This window comes from Hyperolius riggenbachi, chromosome 10 (assembly GCF_040937935.1).
Source record: "Hyperolius riggenbachi isolate aHypRig1 chromosome 10, aHypRig1.pri, whole genome shotgun sequence".
In the NCBI taxonomy this organism is placed as follows: Eukaryota; Metazoa; Chordata; class Amphibia; order Anura; family Hyperoliidae; genus Hyperolius; species Hyperolius riggenbachi.
The window spans coordinates 65,954,128-65,981,887 of record NC_090655.1 but is presented as its reverse complement, the minus strand read 5'-3'; the positions used below and the strand labels follow the sequence as shown (position 1 = coordinate 65,981,887).

General features: G+C 46.5%; 1 protein-coding gene across 6 annotated transcripts in view; it reads right to left on the bottom strand.

The window, feature by feature from the left end:
* Positions 1 to 27,760, bottom strand: part of TDRD1 (tudor domain containing 1) — a 135,067-nt gene that overhangs the window by 81,385 nt on the left and 25,922 nt on the right. For all 6 annotated transcript variants that reach the window (XM_068258004.1, XM_068258003.1, XM_068258008.1 and 3 more), the window contains exons 2-3: positions 8,418 to 8,546; positions 1,254 to 1,300 (exon numbers count right to left, since the gene is read on the bottom strand). In XM_068258004.1, the coding sequence (XP_068114105.1) occupies positions 1,254 to 1,300; positions 8,418 to 8,502 (132 nt within the window). In that variant the 5' untranslated portion in view covers positions 8,503 to 8,546. The remainder of the gene's footprint in view (positions 1 to 1,253; positions 1,301 to 8,417; positions 8,547 to 27,760) is intronic.

Genomic DNA, 27,760 nt, shown 5'->3' with positions numbered 1-27,760 from the left:
CCTTCGTGGGGATCCGCTCTCCGGAAAAAAGTGCCAAGTTCAGACTCTCCGCTCAGTATTCCGGACCATATCAAACAGATACGTTTTTTAAGAACAAGTCAAGGCAGTCAATATTTTTAACATTGCAAGCCCTGGAAATGTTTTTGTCTGCTCCAGAAATCATACCGAAGGGTACTTATTTATTGCAAGTGTGAACCAGCAGAGAATCTTTACTCTAAATTTCTTACAATAAAAAGCATACCATTCTATTCATTGGCCTCGATTCATAAAAAATCTTGTCAGGAAAATACCGCACTTGGTATTCTCCTGGTAAGTGTGCTAATTCATAAAGATTTCCCCAGCTGCCTTTGAAGGTCGGTAGATTACAGCAGCCCACTGAGCGGTAGAGTAGAGCAGTGTGGTGATTCTCTCTTTTGCCCTGCACAAATGACTTCACAAAATGACTCAGACAGACGGCTCTCTAAACAGAGGACTCAAACAGACTTCGGCTCTCTGCACTTTGCATTCATCAGAGGTGTAGGTAACTTGTTAACGCCTCACCAGAGAGGTTGGTAACTATCGTCAGGCTTACCGCTTGTTGCAGGCTTTATGAATTGACATTTGCTGACATGTGTTGGAGGTAACTACAGCCAAGTCGGTAATGTATCTCACTGGTTAGTAATGTCAGCTTTTCATGTGGTAACAGCCGTTATGAATTGACACATTTCTAAGTGGTTGGGAAAGTCTGCTGTTTTCAGCATTACCGCATGAGGTAATGCTTTATAAATCGAGGCCATTATGTTCTCCTGGGCCCCTCTTTGCTGTTTCTGCCACTCCCTGCTGAGATCCTGGCTTGTAATTGCCAGTTTTAGGCAGCGTTTACAAACAAAAGACATGGCTGCTAACGAGCATGTGACAGGCTCAGAGAAGCTCAGTCTGACAGAGCCTGCAGGGGGCGTGGAGAGGGTGTGCATAACTTCTATCCTATCACAGCAGAGCATTCCTGCCTGAGCTGACAAAGCTGGCAAAGGACAGAAGATTAGATTAGATAACAGAGATAATATAGCCACTGTGCCACTAGAAAAGGCTGCAGTAAGACAGACCACATTAGAACAGGTATAGGAACTTATAGGACAGAAGAAATAAGGCTGAAAATTTTGTTACAGAGTCTCTTTAATTTGTAGCTTTCATTCTCTTTTTACTTTAGGTCTCCTATAATAATTGCACTATTACTCTAGGGGAAATCGAAACTGCCAGCTCTTCTTTATACTTACAGAGTCAGGAGTTTCAGCTAAAGAAGATTCCTCTTGGTAGGAGTTCACTGACAAGAAATGGAATGAAGAGAAACATTAAAGTGGAACTAAACTCAGAGTTTCCTTTGAGTGCTAAAAGATTAGCCACAGCACGATAACCTTTATGGGAAAAAAAGTCATAATTTATAAAAATCTTGAAAAAAAAACAAAAAAAACTTTATTTCACTTTGAAGGGCACACTACCTCAGGGTACTGTATGGGAAGAGCTGTACAGCAGTCTTGACAGCTGCTGCTAAGACACTTTGATCTGGCTAAACAACCACAGAAGAGTGGATTTCTGATTAATATTGCTCCAGAATACAAAAAAAAAAAAAAAAAAAAAAAAAAGAGCTGAAAATTACTTTTTTCTCTTTTTAACTGCCACTTACAGAATGTAATAGCAATATTAGGACAGCTCTGAACCTCCAAAGCTACATACATGATATCCAGCGGCTTCCAATCTCGCTCAGCTATCTGCCTGGCGGATTGACTCAGCCGATAACATTATCCGCCCTCCCACACACACTCGATGCTCCTCATGCATTGCTACCCCCACATAGCAACAGAATGCGTCTGTAGAACCACAGCCCCACCCTGTCACCATAGGGATGACAGCGGCACATGAGTAAGACAGGTCAGCCAGAATCTTTGTATATCGTCCTGTACAGGGGGTACTTTTGAAAAGTATAAAAGAAACTGAAAAAACACGATTAACAATTTCCGTACCAGCAGTCTCTGCCCCCTTAAGGACTAGAGACTGCTGGTACCGTGAAGCTCCGCCTTCCAACGAATCACCGCACATACCCGCCACTCAACGCTACTCCAACGCCGCAGGCGCCTCTCTCTGCCGTCTTTATGATGGCAGAGCACTGTCAGACGGTAAGGAGACTCTTTCGTTGGCTCCTGACACCTTCTATCAATATGAGCTAATGTGATTGTCTCACAGTGATCACACGATCAGGAGCCAATGAAAGCGGCTCCTCGCCGTCTGACAGTGCTCTGCCGTCAGAGACGGCAGAGAGAGGAGCCTGCGGCGATGGAGCAGCAGACAGCAGAGCGAGCGAATTGCGGCGGGTGCAGAGCGGCGAGATCGGCGGTAACGCAGAGTGCCGAACAAGTAGAATCTACATCCAGTCAGAGCCGCAGCACCACCTGCTGGACGTAGATTCATATTGCTTCGGTCCGGAAGCAGTTAAGCAATGTAATAGTCAAACAGTCAAGCAAGAGGTTTAGATTATATGAACTTCTTTCAGCGACCGGAACATAGGAAAAAGGTAATTTATAGCGCATTTTTACTCTGGAACAAATACACATCTTATAAGTACATGCAAACAGATTTTAGTTTTTTTTTTGTCTTTTAAAAGGACTCCTTAACCCTCCTGGCGGTAACTCCGACCTACACTTGGGGTATCCGCCAGAGGATTTCTCTGCCCTGGGAGGCATTTTTTTAAAAATTAAATTTGCTTTAGCCTTTGTAGCTAGCACTTCGCTAGCTACCATTATCCCCCCAAGTCCCTCCGCTCTTTTTTGATAGCCCCCAGATCGCCGCCGTTCTACGTAAGTTCCTCAAGACCCCCCCCCCCCCCCCCTCCCCGAGTTGGCGCAGCCATTCCAATCAGCTCCAGGCTTCGCTATGGGGAGGTTTAGGATTGCGCATGACGTCATGAGATCGATGACGTCATGTCTGATCGTCGCCATAGCGAAGACTGAAGTTCATTGGGGAGGCTGCAGGATCGCAGCTAGGTAACGTATAGCGGCGGCGATCAGGGGATCAGAAGGGTGCGGGGGGCTTGGGGGACCATGGTAGCTAGCCACAAAGGCTAAAGCAAATTGAATTAAAAAAATCCCTCCTGTGGACGCAGCCTCAAACTGCATACCGCCAGGAGGGTTAAAGAGAACCGAGTTGCGGCTTAGCTTCGGATTGGAAGAAGCTTGCGGAGGCGGGGATGGAAGGGACACAGGCGGGGGAGCCATGCAATACAGGAGGTGGGGGAGCGGCGATGAGTGACAATTGTAGGTAAATAGCAGGCTAGCGACATGCAGATTGTTGCTAGCCTGGCGCTTTATTTAAGGGGGACAGCAAAGCCCGGGGGGGGGGGGGGGGGGCTGGAGGCACAATAGAAGGACACAGAGGCAGGTTAGTGTACACACAACATGCCTCTGTGTCCTAATATGATTTGCCAAACACACCTCAGGTTCTCTCTAAGTAAGAGTGATAAAAAGGCTGACATTTATGTCCTTTTGAAGGATACCAGCTGCCTGGCTGTCCTGATAATCTTTTGGGCGTTAGTAGTGTCTGAACTACACACACCAGAAAATTGCATATGGCAAATGCAGGCAAACCTCAGTTAAACATCTGATCTGCATGCTTGTTCAGGGTTTATGGCGACACGTATTGGAGGCAGAGGATCCGCAGAACAGCCAGGCAATGTTCTTTGTTTAAAAGGAAATAGGTCAGCTTCCTTATCCCTCTCACTTCAGGTGTGCTTTAAAAAGCAAAATGGAGTCTGCAAAGAGGAAAAAGTCATGACATTTAAAGAACTATAATTTCTTATCTCAAACAAGTCATATACTGTATGAACTCATGTATAAGCCTGGATTTTTAAGCACAAGTGCTGAAAAGTCCCCCCCCCCCCCCCCTTCGGATTATACAGAAGTCAGCTGTGCCCCCATCCCGCAACATGGCGAGTACGGCATTGTGTGTGCAGCAGTGTTATTGTGGAAGGAGAGAAGAAAGCGCCGGCACTGCTGTCATATACTTTATTCCGACATTCTTAAAATCATATAATGATCAGAAACATTATCCTTACAAATAGGAGATACACATACCGTGGGTGGCTGTGGATGGTGCGGTGGTTGCAGAGCCTGACGGCCGTTTTTAGCGCAATATGCGCTTCTACGGAGGCTTACAAGGGGGGTCCCATTGCAGGCTGGCTTATAAATCCTTCCTATGCCTGCGTGCGGCGATTTGCCGCTAAACGTTCCACCCCCCTGTCCATCACGTCATGCCTTCCTATTGGCCGCTCGCCACACGGGGACGGCTGGAGGCAAATGACGCTCAGCTCTTCCTGACTACGGTGGCTCGAGGGGGAACACTATATTAGGTTCCCCAGGCAACCCATGCATAATCGAGCCAACACCGTAGATCAGGAAGTATCGCTGCCATCTTGTGGCCCAAATGGAAATTGCAGCTTTTAAGCTGCAAAGTGCATGATTAGTGCTTGTTATAAATATTGAGAGCGTATTAAGAGCATATTACATGCATACAAAATTGGGGTGTGGTGCATGAGTGTCCCTAAGTTCGCTGGACCAGATGTGAACGGGCATTGTGCTAAAACAAGTGTTTGTGCAATATATATTGTTTTAAAAAAAAAAGAGGTGTTGTGTGCAAAAAGGTGTTTGGTTAATAAGTAAATGTGCAGGACAATCATGAGTACCATAAAATTTGGTACATCGTAAACAGAGTGTTCCAAATTAAACCATATAAGGTTGTGAGTGAACTGGGCCAGTGGGTCTGGGACTGACATTCTATGCGAATATGCTAAAAACCATTTGTGCTAATGGAAGTGATGGGGTACATACAGGAAACATAAAAGCAATACAGGGAGAGTATGGATGTTCGTTGCTCTCTCTTACTGGAAAGGCATAGTGAATCCATGGAGTGAAGAGCATTGGCATTTCATTAATTCAATAATTAAAAACGAAATGGTTGAGATCATGTATTGCATGACTCAATCGTTAGCATCTGTATGGGTGGGGTGGGGCACCTGGATAGCAAAAGCCATCCAGAGATGGAAGAGCATACTAAGGGGTATAACGCACAGGACCATAACATAACCTACCACAACATGCATGCACCTTGGGGAAAGGGACGCGGGGGCGGGGGAAAGGGGGAGGGGAAAAGCGAAATTGGGAAAGGAATACAGGGAGGGGTAGAGAGGGAGAAGGGAGGAAGGTGGGAAAGAAATTGGGTTGGGAGCAGGGAGGACAGGGGAAGGTGGGGAACATGGGAACAGGTGTCCATGTTTGCTGTGTCCTAGAGGACTACTAGAATGCATTATGTCAGTCTATCCCAAGTGGACAAGGGGGCACTCTTCCTATATCAAGGGTCCAAGAAGCACGAGAGGTCAGTGTGATCATTCATTCCGAGTGGTCCTCCAGCTGTCCCCGTGTGGCGAGCGGCCAATAGGAAGGCATGACGTGATGGACAGGGGGGTGGAACGTTTAGCGGCAAATCGCCGCACGCAGGCATAGGAAGGATTTATAAGCCAGCCTGCAATGGGACCCCCCTTGTAAGCCTCCGTAGAAGTGCATATTGCGCGAAACAGCCTTCAGGCTCTGCACCCACCGCACCATCCACAGCCACCCACGGTATGTGTATCTCCTATTTGTAAGGATAATGTTTCTGATCATTATATGATTTTAAGAATGTCGGAATAAAGTATATGACAGCAGTGCCGGCGCTTTCTTCTCTCCTTCCATAATATGATGTGACTTTGGCCTGAGCACGCTGAGGATTTTCTCCACACACACCCGGCTTGGGGCTGTGCAGCCTCCCTCCTTCCCCCTCTCCCTCCTCCTTTGGAAGTGCAACGGTTTCTGCAGTGCCAGCAATTCCTGTCTTTTCTTCTACCAGCACATCAGCAGTGTTATTGTCCAGTATGATTTGGCAGGAAACCTGGTGTCCTGGATGGGGGGGGGGGGTTGGTGGGAAAAGAATGTAATGCAGAACGGGTAGTTCTGTTGTCTGGGGCTACGAGTGGAGTGACAGAGCCTGCAGCAACATGGCGAGTACGGCAGTGCAGTAAAACACGTGCTGCATTGTTTGTGCAGTAGTGTGGGCACCGATGCAATGAGCAGGTATTTCCTCTTGCCTCCAGCACTCGCCGTGTCTCATGGCGCAACTAGATGGAGTCATATATACGAGACAGAACAAGTGCTGGAGGCAAGATGGGGTCGCTGATCATTGCACCAGCGCTGAAACTGCTGCATGCACAATGCTGCAGGCTCAGTCACTCCACTCATAGCCCCAGACATCACTGTCAGCACCAGATGCCCCACCCCCAATACCAGACTCCGCCCACTGCACCACATTCTTCTCCCATTCAGGATGCCAGGTTTCCTGCCACTCACACTACACTCCCTGCGCCACCCCTCTGTCTCTCTTTGGTGCCCTGCACATTGGCAGTACAGCTCACTCCTCCTCCGCTCCCCATGGCAATCGCAGCTGATACACTCTTCCTGGCAGCCTCAGTCCAGGTAACAAAATCTGACATGACGGGAGAGCAGGAGGTTTGCCTACTGGGTGCACATCTGACTATGGGGAGGGGACCTACCTAACACCTGGCTCCACATCTGGCTATGGGGAGGGGCTACCTACTACCTGGCTTCACATCTGGCTATGGGGAGGGGGGCCTGCCTAACACCTGGCTTCACATCTGGCTATGGGGAGGGGTGGCCTGCCTAACAGCTGGCTTCACATCTGGCTATGGGGAGGGGGACCTGCCTAACACCTGGCTTCACATCTGGCTATGGGGAGGGTGGCCTGCCTAACAGCTGGCTTCACATCTGGCTATGGGGAGGGGGACCTGCCTAAAGCCTGGCTTCACATCTAGAAGCCTGCAGAAGGCATCAGCAAATTATGCAAGGGCTGAACTGACCACACTAACGCCTCAAAAATAAAGAAGATTCCTCCTCAACTTCATGCAACAGGTGGAAGTCTAGTAATGATAAGCAGCTTACATGAAACCTGCATTCAGTTGCACAAATGGTGGATGTTTGCTTCCAAAATGGTTTGCATGCAATCTATAGTAGACCCTTTCACCGTGATGAGGTCCCTATGAGTCAAAAGGGGCTCTACCACTAATATGTGACTTGGAAGCCAACTTACCTATAGGATATCAAAAATACAAACGGGTGTGCAATACAGGCGGGGTCCCCAACACTCACACCGCCCGGAACCACGCTATGCAAGCTATACCTCGAGGAGGGCAGGAACAGCACAGACAGATAATCTTTTACAACAGAAATGCCATCTTAAGTTTCATAAAACTTTGAACACTAAGGGCTGGTGCACACCGAGCGGCTTTTTCAGCGTTTCTGCAGCCGCTTGCGGCTGCGGATCCGCTTGGTCAATGTATCTCAATGGGGTGGTGCACACCAGAGCGGGAGGCGTTTTGCAGAAACGCATACTCCCGGGGTGAGGCATTTTTTGGATTGCGGATGCGTTTCTGCCTCAATGTTAAGTATAGGAAAAACGCAAACCGCTCTGAAAAACAGCAGTTCAGAGCGGTTTTGCAGGCGTTTTTGTTACAGAAGCTGTTCAGTAACAGCTTTACTGTAACAATATCTGAAATCTACTACACCAAAAACGCTTCACAAAACCGCAAAATGCTAGCTGAAACGCTACAGAAAAAGAAGAAAAAGCGTTTCAAAATCCGCTAGCATTTTGTGGATCTGCTAGCGGGTTTTGGTGTGCACCAGGCCTAACAGGTTAGAAACTAGTTTAGTCTGTTGAAGGACCTCAAAAATCTAAAAATTTAAAATACATGTAAACGCATACAAATAAGAAGTACATTTCTCCCAGAGTAAAATGAGTCATAAATTACTTTTCTCCTATGTTGCTGTCACTCACAGTAGGTAGTAGAAATCTGACATTACCGACAGATTTTGGACTAGCCCATCATCTCATGTGGGGTTCTTAGGGTTTTCTTTATTTTTAAAAGCACTTAGTGAATGGCAGTTGCTCCGTCCAACTGCCAAATAAGTGTGCAGTGAGCAGGGAGGCTGTCCAGCATCATTGTATAAATATTTTTCAGGGAGTGTCTTTATAAAGAATAAAGGTCATGCTGAGAATCCCCAATGAAGAGATGGACTAACCAAAAACCTGTCGGTAATGTCAGATTTCTACTACTTACTGTAAGTGACAGCAACATAGGAGAAAAGTTTATGGCTCATTTTACTCTGGAAAAAAAATGTACTTATTTGTATTTGTTTTAAATTTTAAGATTTTCACGACAGTTCCTCTTTAACTGGACAAAATTTCATAACTGGTTGGGAGCAACACTCCTGTTCTTGAGCCCCCCTCCCCCATATGACATGAAGGGATAAAAGACAACCAGCCACCACACAATTTATTCAGAGTACCTGCAGCAACCTTCTCAGGATAAGACATGGGGCTCCTCAAAGACATGTGAGGCAACCCAAACCTCCTGTCGGTAGCTGTAGACATGGCTCCCGATTATATGCTGCAGCAGATATTCTCACAACGGTACGCTGAAAAAGAAGGGAGTGGGAGGAGAATTAGGGATTCAAATCTCATTTCCCATGAAACCAAGAATTTAGTCTGAAGAACTGCCAATCATTCAAGAAGACCATATCAAAATAAGGAAAACAAATAGTTAATCAGGACTTTTAGGCTGCTTTCACAGTGAGACGTTACAGGTGCACGTTAGTGCAGCCTGTAACGCACCCCACCGCACAGCAATGAAAAATCAATGTGCTGTTCACAGTGCCCACATTGTGTTACACAGTAACGCTGCACGTTCGTTTGAAGTGCAGCATACTGTGCGTTCTAGCGGCTTAAGCCGCGTTAGACTGTATGCACATGCTCAGTATGGGTTTTTTTTTTATTTCAGGGGCGGAGAGGAGGCGGGGAGAGGCTGCTACGTAGCCAGGCACATCGCTACTTGACATTCACTGCACTTGCAGTGTTTACTTCATGGAGCGGCTGCTGATTGGCTGGCGGGACCACGTGATGCGGAGAGCTCCGCTCGTGTGGTCTCCGCAGCGCCTGCGACAGAGCAGGCGCACCAAGAGCTGCTTGTAACGCGGCTCTTGGTAGCGTTCTGCTCCAACACCACCAGGCGTTGCGTTAGGGGCACGTTATGTGCCCTATAACGTCCCCTAAACGCAACGTCTTGGTGAGAAAGCAGCCTTAACCGGGATAATTGTCAAAAATCTACCAAGGTCACTGAAAGATATCTGGGGTCAACAGATAGCAAAATACATAAACTATTAAATTCATATTAATCAGCTCACAAACACAGTGGTTAAAAAGACAACAGAAACCATATTGAGGCAAATGGTGGTCATAAGCCACAGAATTGGACACAATCGCATACATGGTAGGCATAAATTAACACATTTGTATGAAGTAGAGCTTACAGAATTGGACACCCACTATTTGGGGAGATTAACACCATATACCTAAACTTTTAGGCCTAGTTCACACTGCTCAGTTGCGTTGCAGAATAATTCTGCATGTCAACTTACTGCCCATACATATGGTCCAAAAAATACGGCATAAGACGCACTTTTTCTCCCCCAAAAGGAAGAGGGAGGGGGGTGAGAGTCGGTGCGTCTTATGGTCCGAATGCTACAGTTCGGACCAGTGCCAAGTTTCCTGTCTCCCCCTGACATCGTGAACACTGCAGTGATTCCTGTAATCCTCCAGGGTGGCTTTCCTCAGCTAATCCAGCCAGGGCTCCTCTGTATTCTGACTTCTGCCTTGTACCGGGACCCTGGCAATCACAACGGTAGCTCCAATTCCTCTTGGCGACTTCCCACTTTTAATCCACCCAGCGCTCCGCTGAATTCTGACTCCTGCCTTGTAGCGAGGCCCCGGCGATCGGAGCGGTGGCTCCAATACCTCTCGGCGGATTCCCTCTCCTAATCAACCCAGCACTCCTCTTGCTTGTACTTACATTGTGACCCAGGTGCAAGTGCATCATCAGGTCATGCAGTGAAAGATTGTCGCCACAAGCTGCACTTCTCTCAACAGCGTTAGCGAGGGGAGAACTCGGCATTCCACGTGAGCGAACCTGGCTGGAAGGAGACCAGAGGGAATCTGACGGTGAGCCCCCATGGCATGAGGAAAAGGAGGGCATCCGCAGACGGTGAGTGGCCTGTGAAATCCCTTGGCGGTTTCCTGAATGCCGGATCACTTGATTCTCCCTACCCATACCAGAGAGTGACTCCCCGAGACCTTCAACAAACTGTACTGTTCAACTCCAAGTACACCCCTAAGGTGAGAGAGGTGCTTCCGAATTCACCTCCAATGTACTGTACTAGCCTGCAACTTCTGCTAGCACTTTGATCTCCAGTACTCATGGATGAGCTACCTACAGCCCTAATCTATGCTCAGGGGAAGTCCAGCTATTTTGGATCATTGGATGGTACTTCCAACAGTTAGGGGTTGTGTTGTACTTCCAACATTTAGGGGATCTCTCCCCCCTCATCCAGTATCTCCATCTATCACTGTCGCTGGCTTTGTGGCTCCTGTTAATGGCTGCTGGATGCCTGTTTGATGGAGATGGTGAGATCTGCTTTCATCTGTGCTCAGTTTTTAAATATATCTGAGAGAGTAAACAAGAAGCTCGGGGTGACCCACACCACTAGGAATGTATAGGGGGATAAGAGTCCGAAAAGCCCTCCTACTAATAAGCAATGCTTGGTGAAATTTGCCTTCTTAAAACAGAAGGAAACTAGCAATAATTCAGCTATAAGTGAACATTTGTGCAGGGCTGTGGAGTTGGTACAAAAATCTTCCGACTCCAACTCTGACTCCAACTCTTTAGTTTATGAAACCACGACTCCGAATCCAACTCCGGGTACCCAAAATAGCTCCGACTCCTTAGTCTAATACTTAACAGGGCTGTGGATTTTGTACAAAAATCTTCTGACTCCTCAGTTTATGAAATCAACGACTCCAACTCCAGGTGCCCAAAATTGCCCAGACTCCAACTCCACAGCCCTGCATTTGTGGTTACCCACAATGCACCCCTACTGAAAATGCAAATTATCCCTTTTCACCCCTGTAAGCAAGGCAAGCATTCAGAGCCGCTGGTGTATAGCAAGCCTATAGCGTTAAATATTACACAGCCAACCCAACCCCACGTGTAGACAGTCTGTGAAACTGTGCTGGGAGGCTGTGGGGATTAGTGTAGCTGGGGGGCAGTTGGGATAAGTGTAAGATGGGGGCATTAAGGGTTATTTTAGCTGGGCACTGTAGCTTAGAAAGACAGCTTGGGGGATCTCCACAAGACACTCCTGCATCATGGATGCACCAGGTTTAGTATATTTTTTTTTCCTGGTATTTGTCCTCTAAACTTCGGTGCGTCGTATGGTCCGAAAAATACAGTATATGAGCCTGTGCACAGTACAGCATAGTAATGGATTGCATTATTCTAACACACTGAATGCAGGCTTTGTATTAAAGTCCAGGCCCAGTCTCCATTGCAGTTCACACTCATATCATGTGCGTTACGCAACCAAACACTGTGAAACTAGCTTTAGGGATGTATACAAAATACTCTACATTTACAACAGTGGAAGCTAAGCATCCACTGACTCTACACATTCCATGAAAAAGATGTTACTTCCTCAGGAGAAATACAGTGATAAATAACCACCAACACATTATCTATTTTATTGGATTAATGTAAACCAGTTGGCAGCGATAAGGAGCTACCTAGGGTTGGGTAGCCGCACAAAGGCTACACAACATTGACATCTAGGGAAGAATGGGGTGGTAAAAGAAAAACCAAAAAAAAAAAAAAACTACCAAGCAGCATATGGAGGGGACACAGAGGCTACCTAAGGGCCCGTTCAGATCACAAATGCGGACGGCCATGCGTGCGGAACGCAACGCGTACGAACGCACGCCATCCGCGTTTGTGTGCGTTGCTTGGCTGATCCCATCACTGAAAAGTGATGGGACAGCCGCGCGTTTTTACAAAATCTGCGTGCAGCATGCGTTCCCGGACCGCACAGGTCCGGAACGCATGCAGTGTGAACATCAGACAGTGCACTCTATGCAATGTCTGATGTCGTGCGTGTCGGCCTCCCGCACGAGTTTTCAAAACGCGGCTGGAAACGCGTGCAGTCTGAACGGGCCCTTATACTATCTGGTCAGTGTACATGTAGTTAACCTCCCTAGTGGTAACCCTTGACTTGAGGTAGCAGCCGGAAAGCTCTGTGCAGAGTATAGTGTGCAGCAGGTATTTCAAATCACCTGACTCGGGATCAAGCCACCACAGCCATTCTTCTTCCTGTCCTTGGAGGCTCTGAATCCCTCTGGTGAGATCGCTGTCTGTTGTCATGACAACAGCCAGCAATCTCACTATAGGGGGTACAGCACCACCCAGAGGATGGAGGGAGAATTGCAGCGCTGGATCCCAGGAAGGTATGTGCTGGGCTGCTGCTAGAGAGATTTGCAGAAGCCCAGCACTTACTGGTTTTAGGGTCTGAAAGCGTGCAAAAAAAAATTCCAACACTTTTAGGCCTAGTGCACACCAGAGCGGTTCGGCTGCAGTTTGCGATCCGCTTGCGGGTGCGGATCTGCTAGGGTAATGTATTTCAATGGGCTGGTGCACACCAGAGCGGGAGGCGTTTTGCAGAAACGCATACTCCCGGGCTGCTGCAGATTTTGGATTGCGGATGCGTTTCTGCCTCAATGTTAAGTATAGGAAAACCGCAAACCGCTCTGAAAAACGGCACTTCAGAGCGGTTTGCCAGGCGGTTTTTGTTACAGTAGCTGTTCAGTAACAGCTTTACTGTAACAATACATGAAATCTACTATACCAAAACCGCAAAACGCTAGCTGAAACGCTGCAGAAAAATAAGAAAAAGCGTTTCAAAATCTGCTAGCATTTTGCGGATCTGCTAGCGGTTTTTGGTGTGCACCAGGCCTTAGACCCTAAAATCCAGAAATAATCATACCACCAGGGAGGATAAGACACCAAAAATTTGGGCAAAGGGTAAAGCTGAAAAAGTCTCACCATGCTCCTGCAAAAGTCCCGATGGCCTTAATTACTGTTGTTGCTGGCGGCCAAATTACGCTGTTTTTAGCATAATTTGTGCTCCGTCTCTTGATGGTACTCAAATTGCTCAAATGAATTACTGACAGTGCCACTATAGCCGGAATTCACATAATTCCGGAATTCACATAATAGCCGGAATTCACATAAGGACCTATGGCCGTGCCTTGCGCATCCAAATTTACAGCACCGTTTTTTGCCCGACTCACTTTGGGGAAAAAGCTACCTTAAAATGATATGGAGAAACACATGCGCATTGAGAGGCTGCAAAGGCTAACTAAATGATTATCTAGGAGGCACAACAGTGATCCAATTCTGAAATCTGGGATCACATGGATACTTATTTCCAGGGCTGTGGAGTCAGAGCAATTTTGGGAAAAAGTTGGGAGTTGGGAAAAAATGCACCGACTCTGACGCCTAATGAATTTAAGCTGTAATTAAAATAGAAAATATGATAACATTGTATTTCTCAGATAATAGTCATCATAAATAATTGATACATACAGTAATAGCTGTGCTTAGTACACAAAAATGAAATAAACCAATCAAAATTAGTTACTTGTGCTACTCCAATAAAGCAGTCTCCGTATTTTTAAAGTCAGATAAACACATCCGATTGTGACTGTACAGTATACATGAGGTGTACACAGGAATCTCAAATATACTAAATAACATCTATGCTGTAAGAATAAAGCCTGATGTGTAGCCGTGTCACTAATAGAGATGGTCAATGAGATGGAAATCATTTTGCGTTGATGCCGATTCATGCAAATTTATGCACTCTTTGTTCATGAAATAAAATCCTTTAATATGTTGTTAAAATTTGGTTTGGTGACTATGAATTAAAGGGTATCTGAGACGGATGAACCAGATTGTGCATGAAGAATGTGTAATAGAGGAAGAATAGCCTCATTCTCCTGCAGAGTACCTGCACATTACTCGTAAGGTGGCCATACACGATTTGCCATCAGATTCGACCAACAGATAGACCCCTCTCTGATCGAATCTGATCAGAGAGGGATCGTATGGCTGCCTTTACTGCAAACAGATTGTGAATCGATTTCAGCATGAAACTGATCACAATCTGTGGTGGTGCTGCCGCTGCCTCGCCCCCCTCCCCCGCGCATACATTACCTGCTACGGCCGGCACGAGTCCTCCTGGTCACCGCTGTCTCTTCTCCGCTGGGTTCCGGACCGGCTGGCTTCACTTCTTTCTGTCCAGGGAAGTTTAAACAGTAGAGGGCGCTCTACTGTTTAAACTTCCAGCCGGAACAGGAAGTGAAGCCAGCAGGACAGGAACGCGGAACCCAGCGGAAAAGAAGACATCGGTGACTGGGAGGACTCGCGGCGGCCGGTAATGTATTGCCGCTGTACTTCGTCAGTCGTAGGGGATTCGAATGCCGCTATCAACACACTCCCGACCTGCCGACGATCAAGAAAAATCTTCCGCACGGACAGCTCAATGGGAACGATTGATTTCGGACGGAAATCAATCGTTTGCGCAACGATTTCACAGCAGATTCGATCACAGTGATTAAATCTGCTGTATATCGGCGGGAAAATCGTTAGGTGTATGGGCCCCTTACATGTACCCACAGTTACATTGCCTAGGGCAGGCATGGGCAAACTTGGTCCTCCAGCTACAAATCCCACAATGCATTTGCCTTTATGAATCATGACTGTGGCTGTCAGACTCCTGCAATGCATTGTGGGACTTGTAGTTCCTCAACAGCTGGAGGGCCAAGTTTGCCCATACATGGCCTAGGGCCTGATATATGTTCTTTGTTCCGGTCTGTACCTTTTTCAAGTACTCTTACCAAGGACTAGTTTTAGTCTATGACTAAAGTGAATAAATATGGCAGTCTCCATATCCTTCTCACTTCAGTTGTCTTTTAAAATTCCTAAGCGTTGGCAGTTAAGAGACGGATTTCATGTTACATACTGTCAATCAACAAGATTGTAATATGCAAATTAGAGGAGTCGGTGATATCCTTAACTGAGGAGTCGGAGTTGGTGGATTTTTGTACTGACTCCACAGCCCTGCTTATTTCATCTTGGGGTACCTGGATACTTCATCAAATTTCATCTATGGTCTAAACCAGAGTTTCCCTTTGAATGACAGAGCTCCGCTCTGTCATCAGTCTCTCAGCGGCCGTCTATTTACGCTGTAAAGCACTGCGATCTACAGCAGCGATGTACTGGGGACAGCCGTGTGACAAGGCTGTCCCTCTGGGAGGCAGAGAAGCGATCCGCTGTCATAGGCTTCAGCCTATGACATCCGATCTCTTGTCATTGGCTGGCTGTGGGAGGGAGAGTGGGTAAAAAAATATATTTAAAAGAAATAGCAACATTTATTTTAAAAATAAACAAATATTTATACAAAAATAAAGAAACATTCCAGGAGCGATCACAGCCCGAGTTGTAAGGCCCTGCAGCAAGCCCTTAAAGCTGCAGTGGCCTAAATTGTAAAACATAGCCTGGTGAGTGTAAGCCTACAGTCCTCAAGTGGTTAAAAACATCATAAAATGCAGCTTAAAGGAGTTATCAGGGCATATAAAGTAAACGGAGTGGTACTTACCGGGGGCTTCCTCCAGCCCCAAGCTCCCAGGACCTCCCTCGCCGCAGCTCTGCCTTCAGCCGTTTGCCGGAGCTCCGACCCGGCCATGACGTCACAGTGACCTGGAGGTCGCTCTGTACTGCGCCATCGGCGCCGTCAATCACCGCCACGTGGGCCGGAGCGGACTGCGCAGGCGCAGAACTACTGGACCTGCGCAGTCCGCTCCGGCCCACGTGGCAGTGATTGACAGCGCCGATGGCGCAGTACAGAGCGACCTCCAGGTCACTCTGACGTCATCGCCGGGGACCGGGTCGGAGCTCCGGCAAACGGCTGAAGGCAGAGCTGCAGCGAGAGAGGTCCTGGGAGCTTGGGACTGGAGGAAGCCCCCGGTAAGTACCAATCAGTTTACTTTATATGCCCTGATAACTCCTTTAAGCAATCTGACTTCTTTTCAAGGGTTAAATTACATGGTTAACCTTTTCCGGACCGCCTGCATTAGATCCCATGCCGCTCGTGGCAGTTCTAGCCTGATGCGGCATAGGATCTACGCTGCCCGCCGTTAACGCTCCCGACGTGATCGTGCGCACCTGAGAGCGGAGATTAGGCTGTCATATGACAGCTGGCATCTCCCCTCAGTGATCAGAAGCCATCGTGATTGGCTTCCGATCACTATGATATCAGTGACGGCTGCGGCGGTAGGTGGGAAAGAAGAGGATCCACTCACCTCCCTGCCGTTCCCCACCACTCTGGCCGGCATCTCCGCTCTGAAGTCAGTGCCGTGCCCCGGCTTGATGACGTCATCAAGCTGTAACCCGGAACTAAGTGGCAGTCGTAGCAGAGGGGTCCACTGCGGCTCATTGCTGGAGCCTGGAAGGTGAGTGAAGGCTTCTGCATACAGGGGGGACACCTGGCCGCCATGGGAACACACTGCCCAGCATGCAACAGGGGGGAGCCGGCTGCCTGCCCCCCCCCCCCCCCCCCAAACAAATTTGCCTGCTCCTTAACCTCCCTAGCGGTATGGACAGAAATGTCCGTTCAAAAAAACATGCTGTGAACAGTATAAACATGCATATACATCAATACTCTCCTGCACTGTATACTAGACCCTTGCTTGACACATTTTAGCAAGTTACAGGAAAAAAAAAGTTTAAAAAATAAATTTTATCACTGTTTGCACAGAAATCCTGGGGAAATTGAACGCTGGGAAGGTTAAAGGGGGTTAAGCGGCCGGTCCCCAAATGGTTACGGCACCGTTCACACTATCTATTCCAGTGGCGTTTTGCAGATTGCCGCGGATTACTCACACTGCTGTGCAATTACGATTTACAGCTTTTTCTGGGCATAATGAAATGGCAAGAAAAATTACAGAATATATGAATGCAAAATCACAATAGCCCTGCAATTCTATGAACGATGTGAAGGGGGCCGCATGTTTTAATTAGCTGCTTGTTGATAAGCCTTCCATTCCCGGGAACAATATTCTGATTGTGTAGGAAGTGTATACATTGGCTATCATTCATAAAGCATTCCCGCATGCGGTAATGCTGAAAACAGCTGACTTTACCGAGCACTTAGCAAAATGTAAAATCATAAAAGCTGTTTCCGCATGAAAAGCTCAAATTACCGAGCAGTGAGGTAAATTACCGCCTTGTGCGGTGATTATCTCAACACGTTACGCCCGGCAGATCGCTCAAAACCAGTCTTATCTCCCGAACGCCAGTCTGTACACACGCCCGATTTGGCGTGCGGATGACTGAACGACAGGACGTTCAACAGACCCGTCGTTCGCAAAAATCCAACGTGTGTATGGGCCTTTAATTTCAATTCATACAGATTAGAGCAGGTGGTATTGAGACAGAGAATACCACTCCCTTGGATAAGCAAGCAAATAACAGCTAAGTTAATGGAGACAGACCTCCCAGGCAGCAGCAGTGAAATCAGAACAAAAAAGGCTTTCCAGAATACCCAGGCTGTGTTTTTTAACCTCTTGGGTACCCGTTTTCATATTTTTACATATCAGTTATATCAGTAAGCCTGCATGTGTAACATTTCTTGCAGTTCTTCTAAGCTGTGGCAATTAAATAGATTATTTAGAAAGACTAATAGACAGATTCAGCGCAGATTCAGGGCAAGCAGAGGCAGTTTAAAAAAAAAAAAATGCACATCTAAAGGGAAGCTGGGGCTGCCTCTTTTATTGTAATGCTGTCTCTGGAGGAGAAAATGTATCAAATTCAGGCAGCTTCTCATATTACGCCAGCAGAGAGCCAGACTAGTTCGGGAAATCACTGCACTGCTATAGCAACTGTAAACATTTTTATGAATTAGCACACACAAGTCTAAAATACCGATTTTTTTTTACCAAACATACTTTTATGAATGATAGCTAATGTGTAAACAAGGCAGAAAAGCTTCTGCTGTATCCAGGGGGAAGAAGAGAACTTTATACTATTTGCTTACTAATTACTTTACTAGGAGTTCATCTGATAATTTATCCTGCAGCTGGCAATGATATCAGTCAGCTTCAGTGGGGTGCAAATATGCAATCATCATCAAAGCAGTCTCATAATGAGTTTTATTTAATTGTACTGTGTTTAATGTTTGAGGCTGCATTTCCACTAAATCGCTGGGAAATCACCGCAGACAAAATCGCATGCGGGTGCGATTTTGCATGCGTTTTTCCCGCGATTTCGCATGCGATTTCGCATAGGGTAGTAGGTGGGCGATTTTAACCATGTAACTGCCTGTGTAAATTAACATTACCTCCTATGCGAAATCGCATGCAAAAATCGCGGGGAAAACGCATGCCAAAACCGCATGCGATTTCCCTATTAGATACATTGTATGCGATTCCCTTAGCGGTGTGCGGGGAGCGAATTCGGACGGCTCTGCCGTGCAGATTTTCCCCGCCCACAAAAACGTTCCGCACAACGCACAAGTGGAAACAGGCCCATCCACTTGTATTGGCTGTGCGAATCCGCATGCGGACAACGCATGCGGATTCGCTATAGTGGAAATGAGCCCTGAGAGGAAAAAAACATTTTTATGACAATACCACTTTCATCTGGGAACAAATTGTTACTTATTACTCAGGGCTGTGGAGCCGGAGCCAAGGAGTCAGAGCAATTTTTGGGTACCAGGAGTCTGAAGTTTCACAAACTGAGGAGTCAATGAGTTTTGTAAAAACTCCATAGCTCTGTTACAACTGTACTAGCATCTGGAGACATGTGGCCAATTGTTGTACCTAGAATCAAAAATCTTATTTCTGACAGGTCCAATCTGATTCCCAATGGGTTTTTTTTATCGATTTTATACAGGAGAGGGGGGGGGGGGGGGGGGGATCAATAGAAAAACGATAATGGATTATACCATCTGATGGAAAATTGCATCATGTGTACCAGGTTTATTCAGGGCTGTGGACTCGGTACAAAAATCACCCGACTCCAACTCCGACTCCTCAGGTTTATGAAACCTCCGACTCCAAGTACCCAAAATGGCTCTGACACCTTATTCTAATACTTACCAGGGCTGTGGATTTGGTACAAAAATCATCCCACTCCCCAGTTTATTAAAAACTTCCGACTACAGGTACCCAAAATGGCTCAGACTCCGAGACTCCAACTCCACAGCCCTGGGTTTAATGACCCCTACCCATTAGCTTGATTGATTCATCACCTGTCAGGTAAACAATTATACACATGCCAGAGTGTTCTCTGCCCAAGTGGCTGGTTGGGGCCATTACTGCCGACAGTCTAGCACAAGTATAGATGCCCCAACCCGACACCAAAATACCCAGAGTACCAAACCATCAAAAATACAGGTGAAATTCGAAAAATTAGAATATCGTGCTAAAGTCCAAAAGTAGGCATATACTTACCTACTGGGAGCTGCTCCATAGCCCTGTTGTCCTCTCCCCCTTCGCAAATACGGATGCCTCTATTTTTTTATTCCCCCACCCCTGCAGGATCCAGTGTTTTTCCTATACCCCTGGCAGCCACAATACATGCCGGGAGATGTAGATCCCATTTATGTGATTACATGTCCTGCCCCGGAGATGAAACCACATCAATGAACTACATCTCCAGGCATGTATTGCGACAGGAGGACATTACTGCAGGAATTTTAACCTGAAGCACAGTGGGAGGCATCCATATAGATAAGGAGGGCTATGGCGCAGCCCTCCTAACTGAAGGCCTGCTGCACCTCCCCAAACAACACATTCTACAAACCTCCTAAGTTCCTTTAACTTCCTAACAAATGCGTCACACCAATTGGCGTGAACACGGCGGCAGCCCCAGGACCGTCTAACGCCAAATGGCGCCAAGTCCTAGGGCGGGTTTTGCAGGAGATCGCGTGCACTGATACACAAACATCTCCTCTTGAATGACGGAGCTCGGTCATCGGTCTCCCAGCGGCGATCGCCTATAGGAGACTGTTAGACGCGAAACCGCCTACTATTTACATGGTGCAGTGCTGCGATCTACGGCAGCGATGTACTGGGGACAGCCCTGTGACACGGATGTCCCCCTGGGAGGCACAAGTGCAATCATCTGTCATAGACTGAAGCCTATGACAGCCAATCGCGGTGATTGGCTGGCGGGGAGAGGGAAGGAGGGCTGGGAATAAAATAAAAAAAAAATTAAAAATGGTCAAATTTATTAAAAGAAAAAAAGACATAAATAAACCAACAGGGCTGCAGGAATCAGAGCCCACCAATAGAAAGCTCTGTTGGTGGGCAGAAAAGGCAGGGGTGGGGGGCGGAAATCACTTGTGTGTTGAGATGTACAGCCGCGAGGCCTTAACGACTTAAGGACCGCCCCCAGCCGATGGGCGGCGGCAAAGTCCGGGCCCAAACGACCGCAATACGCCCATCGGCGGGGGCGGCTGCGGGAGTGGCTATGCGGCGATCGCGTCATTCGTGACGCGATCAGCCGCCGGGGACTGGCTCCGCCCACCGTTCGCTGTAACCCGCTGGCCGTTCGGAAGCGCCGGCGGGTTACTAGCACCCGGATCGCCGCTGCACGTATGTATAATAGGCTTTGTATTGTATACAAAGCCTATTATACTGGCTGCCTCCTGCCCTGGTGGTCCCAGTGTCCGAGGGACCACCAGGGCAGGCTGCAGCCACCCTAGTCTGCACCCAAGCACACTGATTTTCCCCCCCCCTGCCCCCTGATCGCCCACAGCACCCCTCAGACCCCCCCTGCCCACCCCCCAGACCACTGTTTGCACCCAGTCACCCCCCTAATCACCCATCAATCACTCCCTGTCACTATCTGTCAACGCTATTTTTTTTTTTAGTCCCTAATCTGCCCCCTACTCCCTCCTGATCACCCCCCCACCCCTCATATTCTCCCCAGACCCCCTCCCCCCATGTACTGTATGCATCTATCCCCCCCTGATCACCTGTCAATCACCCGTCAATCACCCCCTGTCACTGCTACCCATCAATCAGCCCCTAACCTGCCCCTTGCGGGCAATCTGATCACCCACCCACACCAATAGATCGCCCGCAGATCCGACATCCGATCACCTCCCAAGTGCAGTGTTTACATCTCTTCTCTCCTCTAAACACCCACTAATTACCCATCAATCACCCCCTATCACCACCTGTCACTGTTACCCATCAGATTAGACCCTAATCTGCCCCTTGCGGGCACCCAATCACCCGCCCACACGCTCAGATTGCCCTCAGACCCCCCCCTTATCAATTCGCCAGTGCAATATTTACATCTGTTATTCCCTGTAATAACCCACTGATCACCTGTCAATCACCTATCAATCACCCTCTGTCACTGCCACCCGTCAATCACCCCCTGTCACTGCTACCCATCAATCAGCCCCTAACCTGCCCCTTGTGGGCAATCTGATCACCCACCCACACCAATAGATTGCCCGCAGATCCGACATCCGATCACCTCCCAAGTGCAGTGTTTACATCTCTTCTCTCCTCTAAACACCCACTAATTACCCATCAATCACCCCCTATCACCACCTGTCACTGTTACCCATCAGATTAGACCCTAATCTGCCTCTTGCGGGCACCCAATCACCCGCCCACACCTCAGAACGCCCTCAGACCCCAGCCCTGATCACCTCGCTAGTGCATTGCTTGCATCTATTTCCCCCCTCTAATCACACCTTGAGACACCCATCAATCACCTCCTGTCACCCCTTAGCACACCTACCCATCAGATCAGGCCCTAATTTGCCCCGTGTGGGCTCCTGATCACTCGGCCAAACCCTCAGATCCCCCTGAGACCCCCTTCCGATCACCTCCCCAGTGCATTGATTGCTTCTATTTTCCCCTCTAACCGCCCCCTGAGACACACATCAATCACCTCCTGTCACCCCCCCTAGCACTCCTATCCATCAGATCAGGCCCCAAACATCCTGTCATCTAAGAGGCCACCCTGCTTATGACCGGTTCCACAAAATTTGCCCCCTCATAGACCACCTGTCATTAAAATTTGCAGATGCTTATACCCCTGAACAGTCATTTTGAGAAATTTGGTTTCCATACTACTCACAGTTTTGGGCCCGTAAAATGCCAGGGCAGTATAGGAACCCCACAAGTGACCCCATTTTAGAAAGAAGACACCCCAAGGTATTCTGTTAGGAGTATGGTGAGTTCATAGAAGATTTTATTTTTTTGTCAAAAGTTAGCGGAAATTGGATTTTTATTGTTTTTTTCACAAAGTGTCATTTTTCACTAACTTGTGACAAAAAATAAAATCTTCTATGAACTCACCATACCCCTAACGGAATACCTTGGGGTGTCTTCTTTCTAAAATGGGGTCACTTGTGGGGTTCCTATACTGCCCTGGCATTTTAGGGCCCCTAAACCGTGAGGAGTAGTCTAGAAAACAAATGCCTCAACATGACCTGTGAATAGGACGTTGGGCCCCTTAGCGCACCTAGGCTGCAAAAAAGTGTCACACATGTGGTATCGCCATACTCAGGAGAAGTAGTATAATGTGTTTTGTGGTGTATTTTTACATATACCCATGCTGGGTGGGAGAAATCTATCTGTAAATGGACAATTGTGTGTAAAAAAAAATCAAAAATGTGTCATTTACAGAGATATTTCTCCCACCCAGCATGGTTATATGTAAAAATACACCACAAAACACATTATACTACTTCTTCTGAGTACGGCGATACCACATGTGTGACACTTTTTGCAGCCTAACTGTGCTAAGGGGCCCAAAGTCCAGTGAGTACCTTTAGGATTTCACAGGTCATTTTGAGACATTTGGGTTCAAGACTACTCCTCACGGTTTAGGGCCCCTAAAATGCCAGGGCAGTATAGGAACCCAACAAGTGACCCCATTTTAGAAAGAAGACACCCCAAGGTATTCTGTTAGGTGTATGATGAGTTCATAGAAGATTTTATTTTTTGTCACAAGTTAGCGGAAATTGATTTGCATTGTTTTTTTCCCCCCAAAGTGTCATTTTCCGCTAACTTGTGACAAAAAAAAAAAAAATCTTCTATGAACTCACCATACTCCTAACAGAATACCTTGGGGTGTCTTCTTTCTAAAATGGGGTCACTTGTGGGGTTCCTATACTGCCCTGGCATTTTAGGGGCCCTAAACCGTGAGCAGTAGTCTAGAATCCAAATGCCTCAAAATGACCTGTGAATAGGGCGTTAGGCCCCTTAGCGCACCTAGGTTGCAAAAAAGTGTCACACATGCGGTATCGCCGTACTCAGAAGAAGTAGTATATTGTGTTTTGGGGTGTATTTTTACACATACCCATGCTGGGTGGGAGAAATCTCTCTGTAAATGGACAATTGTGTGTAAAAAAAAATCAAACAATTGTCATTTACAGAGATATTTCTCCAACCCAGCATGGGTATGTGTAAAAATACACCCCAAAACACATTATACTACTTCTCCTGAGTACGGCGGTACCACATGTGTGGTACTTTTTTGCACCCTAAGTGCGCTAAGGGGCCCAAAGTCCAATGACTACCTTTAGGATTTCACAGGTCATTTTGCGACATTTGGTTTCAAGACTACTCCTCACGGTTTAGGGCCCCTAAAATGACAGGGCAGTATAGGAACCCCACAAATGACCCCATTTTAGAAAGAAGACACCCCAAGGTATTCCGTTAGGAGTATGGCGAGTTCATAGAAGATTTTATTTTTTTGTCACAAGTTAGCGGAAAATGACACTTTGTGAAAAAAAAACAATTAAAATCAATTTCTGCTAACTTGTGACCAAAAAAAAAAAAAAAAATCTTCTATGAACTCACCATCCTCCTAACGGAATACCTTGGGGTGTCTTCTTTCTAAAATGGGGTAATTTGTGGGGTTCCTATACTGTCCTGGCATTTTAGGGGCCCTAAACTGTGAGGAGTAGTCTTGAAACGAAATTTCTCAAAATGACCTGTGAAATCCTAAAGGTACTCATTGAACTTTGGGCCCCTTAGCGCAGTTAGGGTGCAAAAAAGTGCCACACATGTGGTATCGCCATACTCAGGAGAAGTAGTATAATGTGTTTTGGGGTGTATTTTTCAGGGCTGTGGAGTCGGAGTCGGAGTCGTGGAGTCAGAGTCGTGGAGTCGGGCAATTTTGGGTGCCTGGAGTCCGAGTCGGAGTCGGGAAAAAATGCACCGACTCCGACTCCTAATGAATTTGTAACTGTAATTGAAATAGAAAATATGATAAAATGTTCTATTTCTCAGATAATAGTCATTAAAAATAATGTATATATACAGTATATATACAGTAATAGCTGTGCTTAGTCCACAAAAATGAAATAAACCAATCAAAATTAGTTACTTGTGCTGCTTCAATAAAGCAGTCCCCGTATTTTTAAGGTCAGATATACATATCTGATTGTGACTGTATATATGATGTGTACACAGAAATCTCTTATATATACTAAATAACATCTATGCTGTAAGAATAAAGCCTGATGTGTAGCTGTGTCACTAATAGAGATGGTCAATGAGATGGAAATAATTCTGCATTGATGCTGATTTATGCAAATGTATGCACTCCCTTTGCTGATGAAATCAAATAATTTGATATGTTGTTAAAATTTGGTTTGGTGACTACAAATTAAAGGGTACCTGAGACAGATGAAAAGTAAAGTTTTATACATACCTGAGGCTTCCTCCAGCCCCCTTCAGGCTAATCAGTCCCTCGCTGTCCTCCACCACCCGGATCTTCTGCTATGAGTCCTGGTAATTCAGCCAGTCAGCGCTGTCCGGCAGCATGCCGCTCCCACAGCCAGGAACATTCTGCACCTGCGCAATAGTGCTGCACAAGTGTAGTATGCTCCTGGCGGCGGAGTGTGTGCATGCGCACTACGCCTGACTGGCTCAAGTACCTGGACTCATAGCAGAAGATCCAGGTGGCGGAGGAGGACAACGAGGGACTGATTATCCTGAAGGCGCCTGGAGGAAGCCCCAGGTATGTATAAAACTTTAATTTCATCTGTCTCAGGTTTACTTTGTTACACAGTAGTACTATACTCTACATATGCACTCCCCACAGAGCTGCAGGGAATCCACTGAGAATGCTGTGCACATTGAACACAGAGGTGTTGTCTGTTTACAATCTCCTCATTCCCCTGCAGAGTACCTGCACATCATTCTTACATGTACCCACACTTACATTGCCTAGGGCCTGATACATGTTCTTTGTTCCGGTTTGTACCTTTTACAAGTACTCTTACCAAGGACTAGTTTTAGTCTAAAGGGAATAAATATAGTAGTCTACATATCCTTCTCACTTCAGTTGTCTTGTAAAATTCCTAAGCGTTGGCAGTTAAGAGATGAATTTTATGTTACATACTTTTAATCAACAAAATTGCAATATGCAAATTAGAGGAGTCGGAGTCGTGGAGTCGGAGGAATCCTAAACTGAGGAGTCGGAGTCGGTGGATTTTTGGACCGACTCCACAGCCCTGGTATTTTTACACATACCCATGCTGAGTGGGAGAAATATCTCTATAAATAGATAATTGTGTGTAAAAAAAAATAAAACAATTGTCATTTACGGAGATATTTCTCCCACCCAGCATGGGTATGTGTAAAAATACACCCCAAAACACATTATACTACTTCTCCTGAGTACGGCAATACCACATGTGTGGCACTTTTTTGCAGCCTAACTGCCCTAAGGGGCCCAAAGTCCAATGAGCATCTTTAGGCTTTACAGGGGTGCTTACAATTAGGCACCCCCCAAAATGCCAGGACAGTGAACACACCCCACAAATGACCCCATTTTAGAAAGTAGACACTTCAAGGTATTCAGAGAGGAGCATAGTGAGTCCGTGGCAGATTTAATTTTTTTTTTGTCGCAAGTTAGAAGAAATGGAAACTTTTTTTTTTTTTTCACAAAGTGTCATTTTCCGCTAACTTGTGACAAAAAATAAAATCTTCTATGAACTCACCATGCCTCTCACTGAATACTTTGGGATGTCTTCTTTCCAAAATGGGGTCATTTGGGGGGTATTTGTACTATCCTGGAATTTTAGCCCCTCATGAAACCTGACAGGTGCGCAGAAAAGTCAGAGATGCTTGAAAATGGGAAAATTCACTTTTGGCACCATAGTTTGTAAACGCTATAACTTTTACCCAATCCAATAAATATACACTCAATGTTTTTTTTTTATCAAAGACATGTAGCAGAATAACTTTTGCGCTCAAATGTATAGGAAATTTTACTTTATTTGAAAAATGTCAGCACAGCAAGTTAAAAAAGTCATTTTTTTTGCCAAAATTCATGTCTTTTTTGATGAATATAATAAAAACTAAAACTCGCAGCAGCAATCAAATAGCAGCAAAAGAAAGCTGTATTAGTGACAAGAAAAGGAGGTAAAATTCCTTTAGGTGGTAGGTTGTATGACCGAGCAATAAACCGTGAAAGCTGCAGTGGTCTGAATGGAGAAAAAGGCTCTGGTCCTTAAGGGGCGAAAAGACTGTGGTCCTCAAGCGGTTAAAGCTGCAGTGGCCTGCATTGTGAAAAATAGCCTGGTCACTAGGGGGGTGTAAGCCTACGGTCCTGAAGAGGTTAATAGATTTTCTGAAGCTAGGAGCAGCTGAGTGCTCATTAAGGTTGAAATCAGACATGTGGGGATACATACATGTAAAAAGAGCGCAGGGTAAAGTCGAAAAACAGCTGACCCTGCTATTTCAAATTTCCCAGTGGCCATAATTACTATTCCCCCTCCAGGCTGCCATGGACTCAGGGGTAAGATGCAATACGGCTGTCAGCTATTGCTGGTGGATAAATCGCAGTGGGTTTTTTTCATAATTTGGGCTCAGTCTTTTGCCGGTGCTCAAATTACCCTCTTTGTGCTGCTATTGCCATAATTCACATTACAGTCTATGGTGGCGCCCAACTGTCCAGCACCCTTTTTACCTGTCTCGTATAGAGACTGCCATATTTACAGTATTTTCATTTACATTTTAAACAATACCAGTTGCTTGGCTGTCCTGCTGATCTCTTTGGCTGCAGTAGTGGCTGAATCACACACCTGAAACAAGCATGCAGCTAATCCAGTCTGACTTCAGTCAGGGCTGGTGCACACCAGAGAGGTTCTGGAGCGTTTAAAACGCTTGCAGGGGAAAACCGCTTGGTTAATGAAAGTGAATGGGATGGTGCACACCAGAGCGGTTCGTTTTTTCCACAAACGCAAACTCGGGGGCTGCAGCATTTTTTAGATTTCTGAGGGGTTTCTGCCTCAATGTTAAAGTATAGGAAAGTGGAAAATTGTTTTGAAAAACGCTAGATCAGATCGGTTTTCCAGGCGTTTTTGTTACAGAAGCTGTTCAGTAACAGCTTTACTGTAACAATATTTGTAATCTTCTACACAAACACTCCAAAAACCGCTAGGCACGTGTAGAAAACATGCCTAGAATCACTCTGTAATCTGCTTCAAAAACCTCTAGTGTTTTGCAGATCTGCTAAAGGTTTTTGGGAGTACATTTGAAATCGGCGCCGGTAGACTTGGGCGCAGGATACAGCGGTATATGGCTGATCCTGCTTCTGCACAAGTCCGGGCCGATTTAATTACTATTCCCCCTCCAGGTCACCATGGATAGTGGGGGAATGAAATAATTCGGCTTCCAGCGATTGCTGGAGGCCGAATTATTA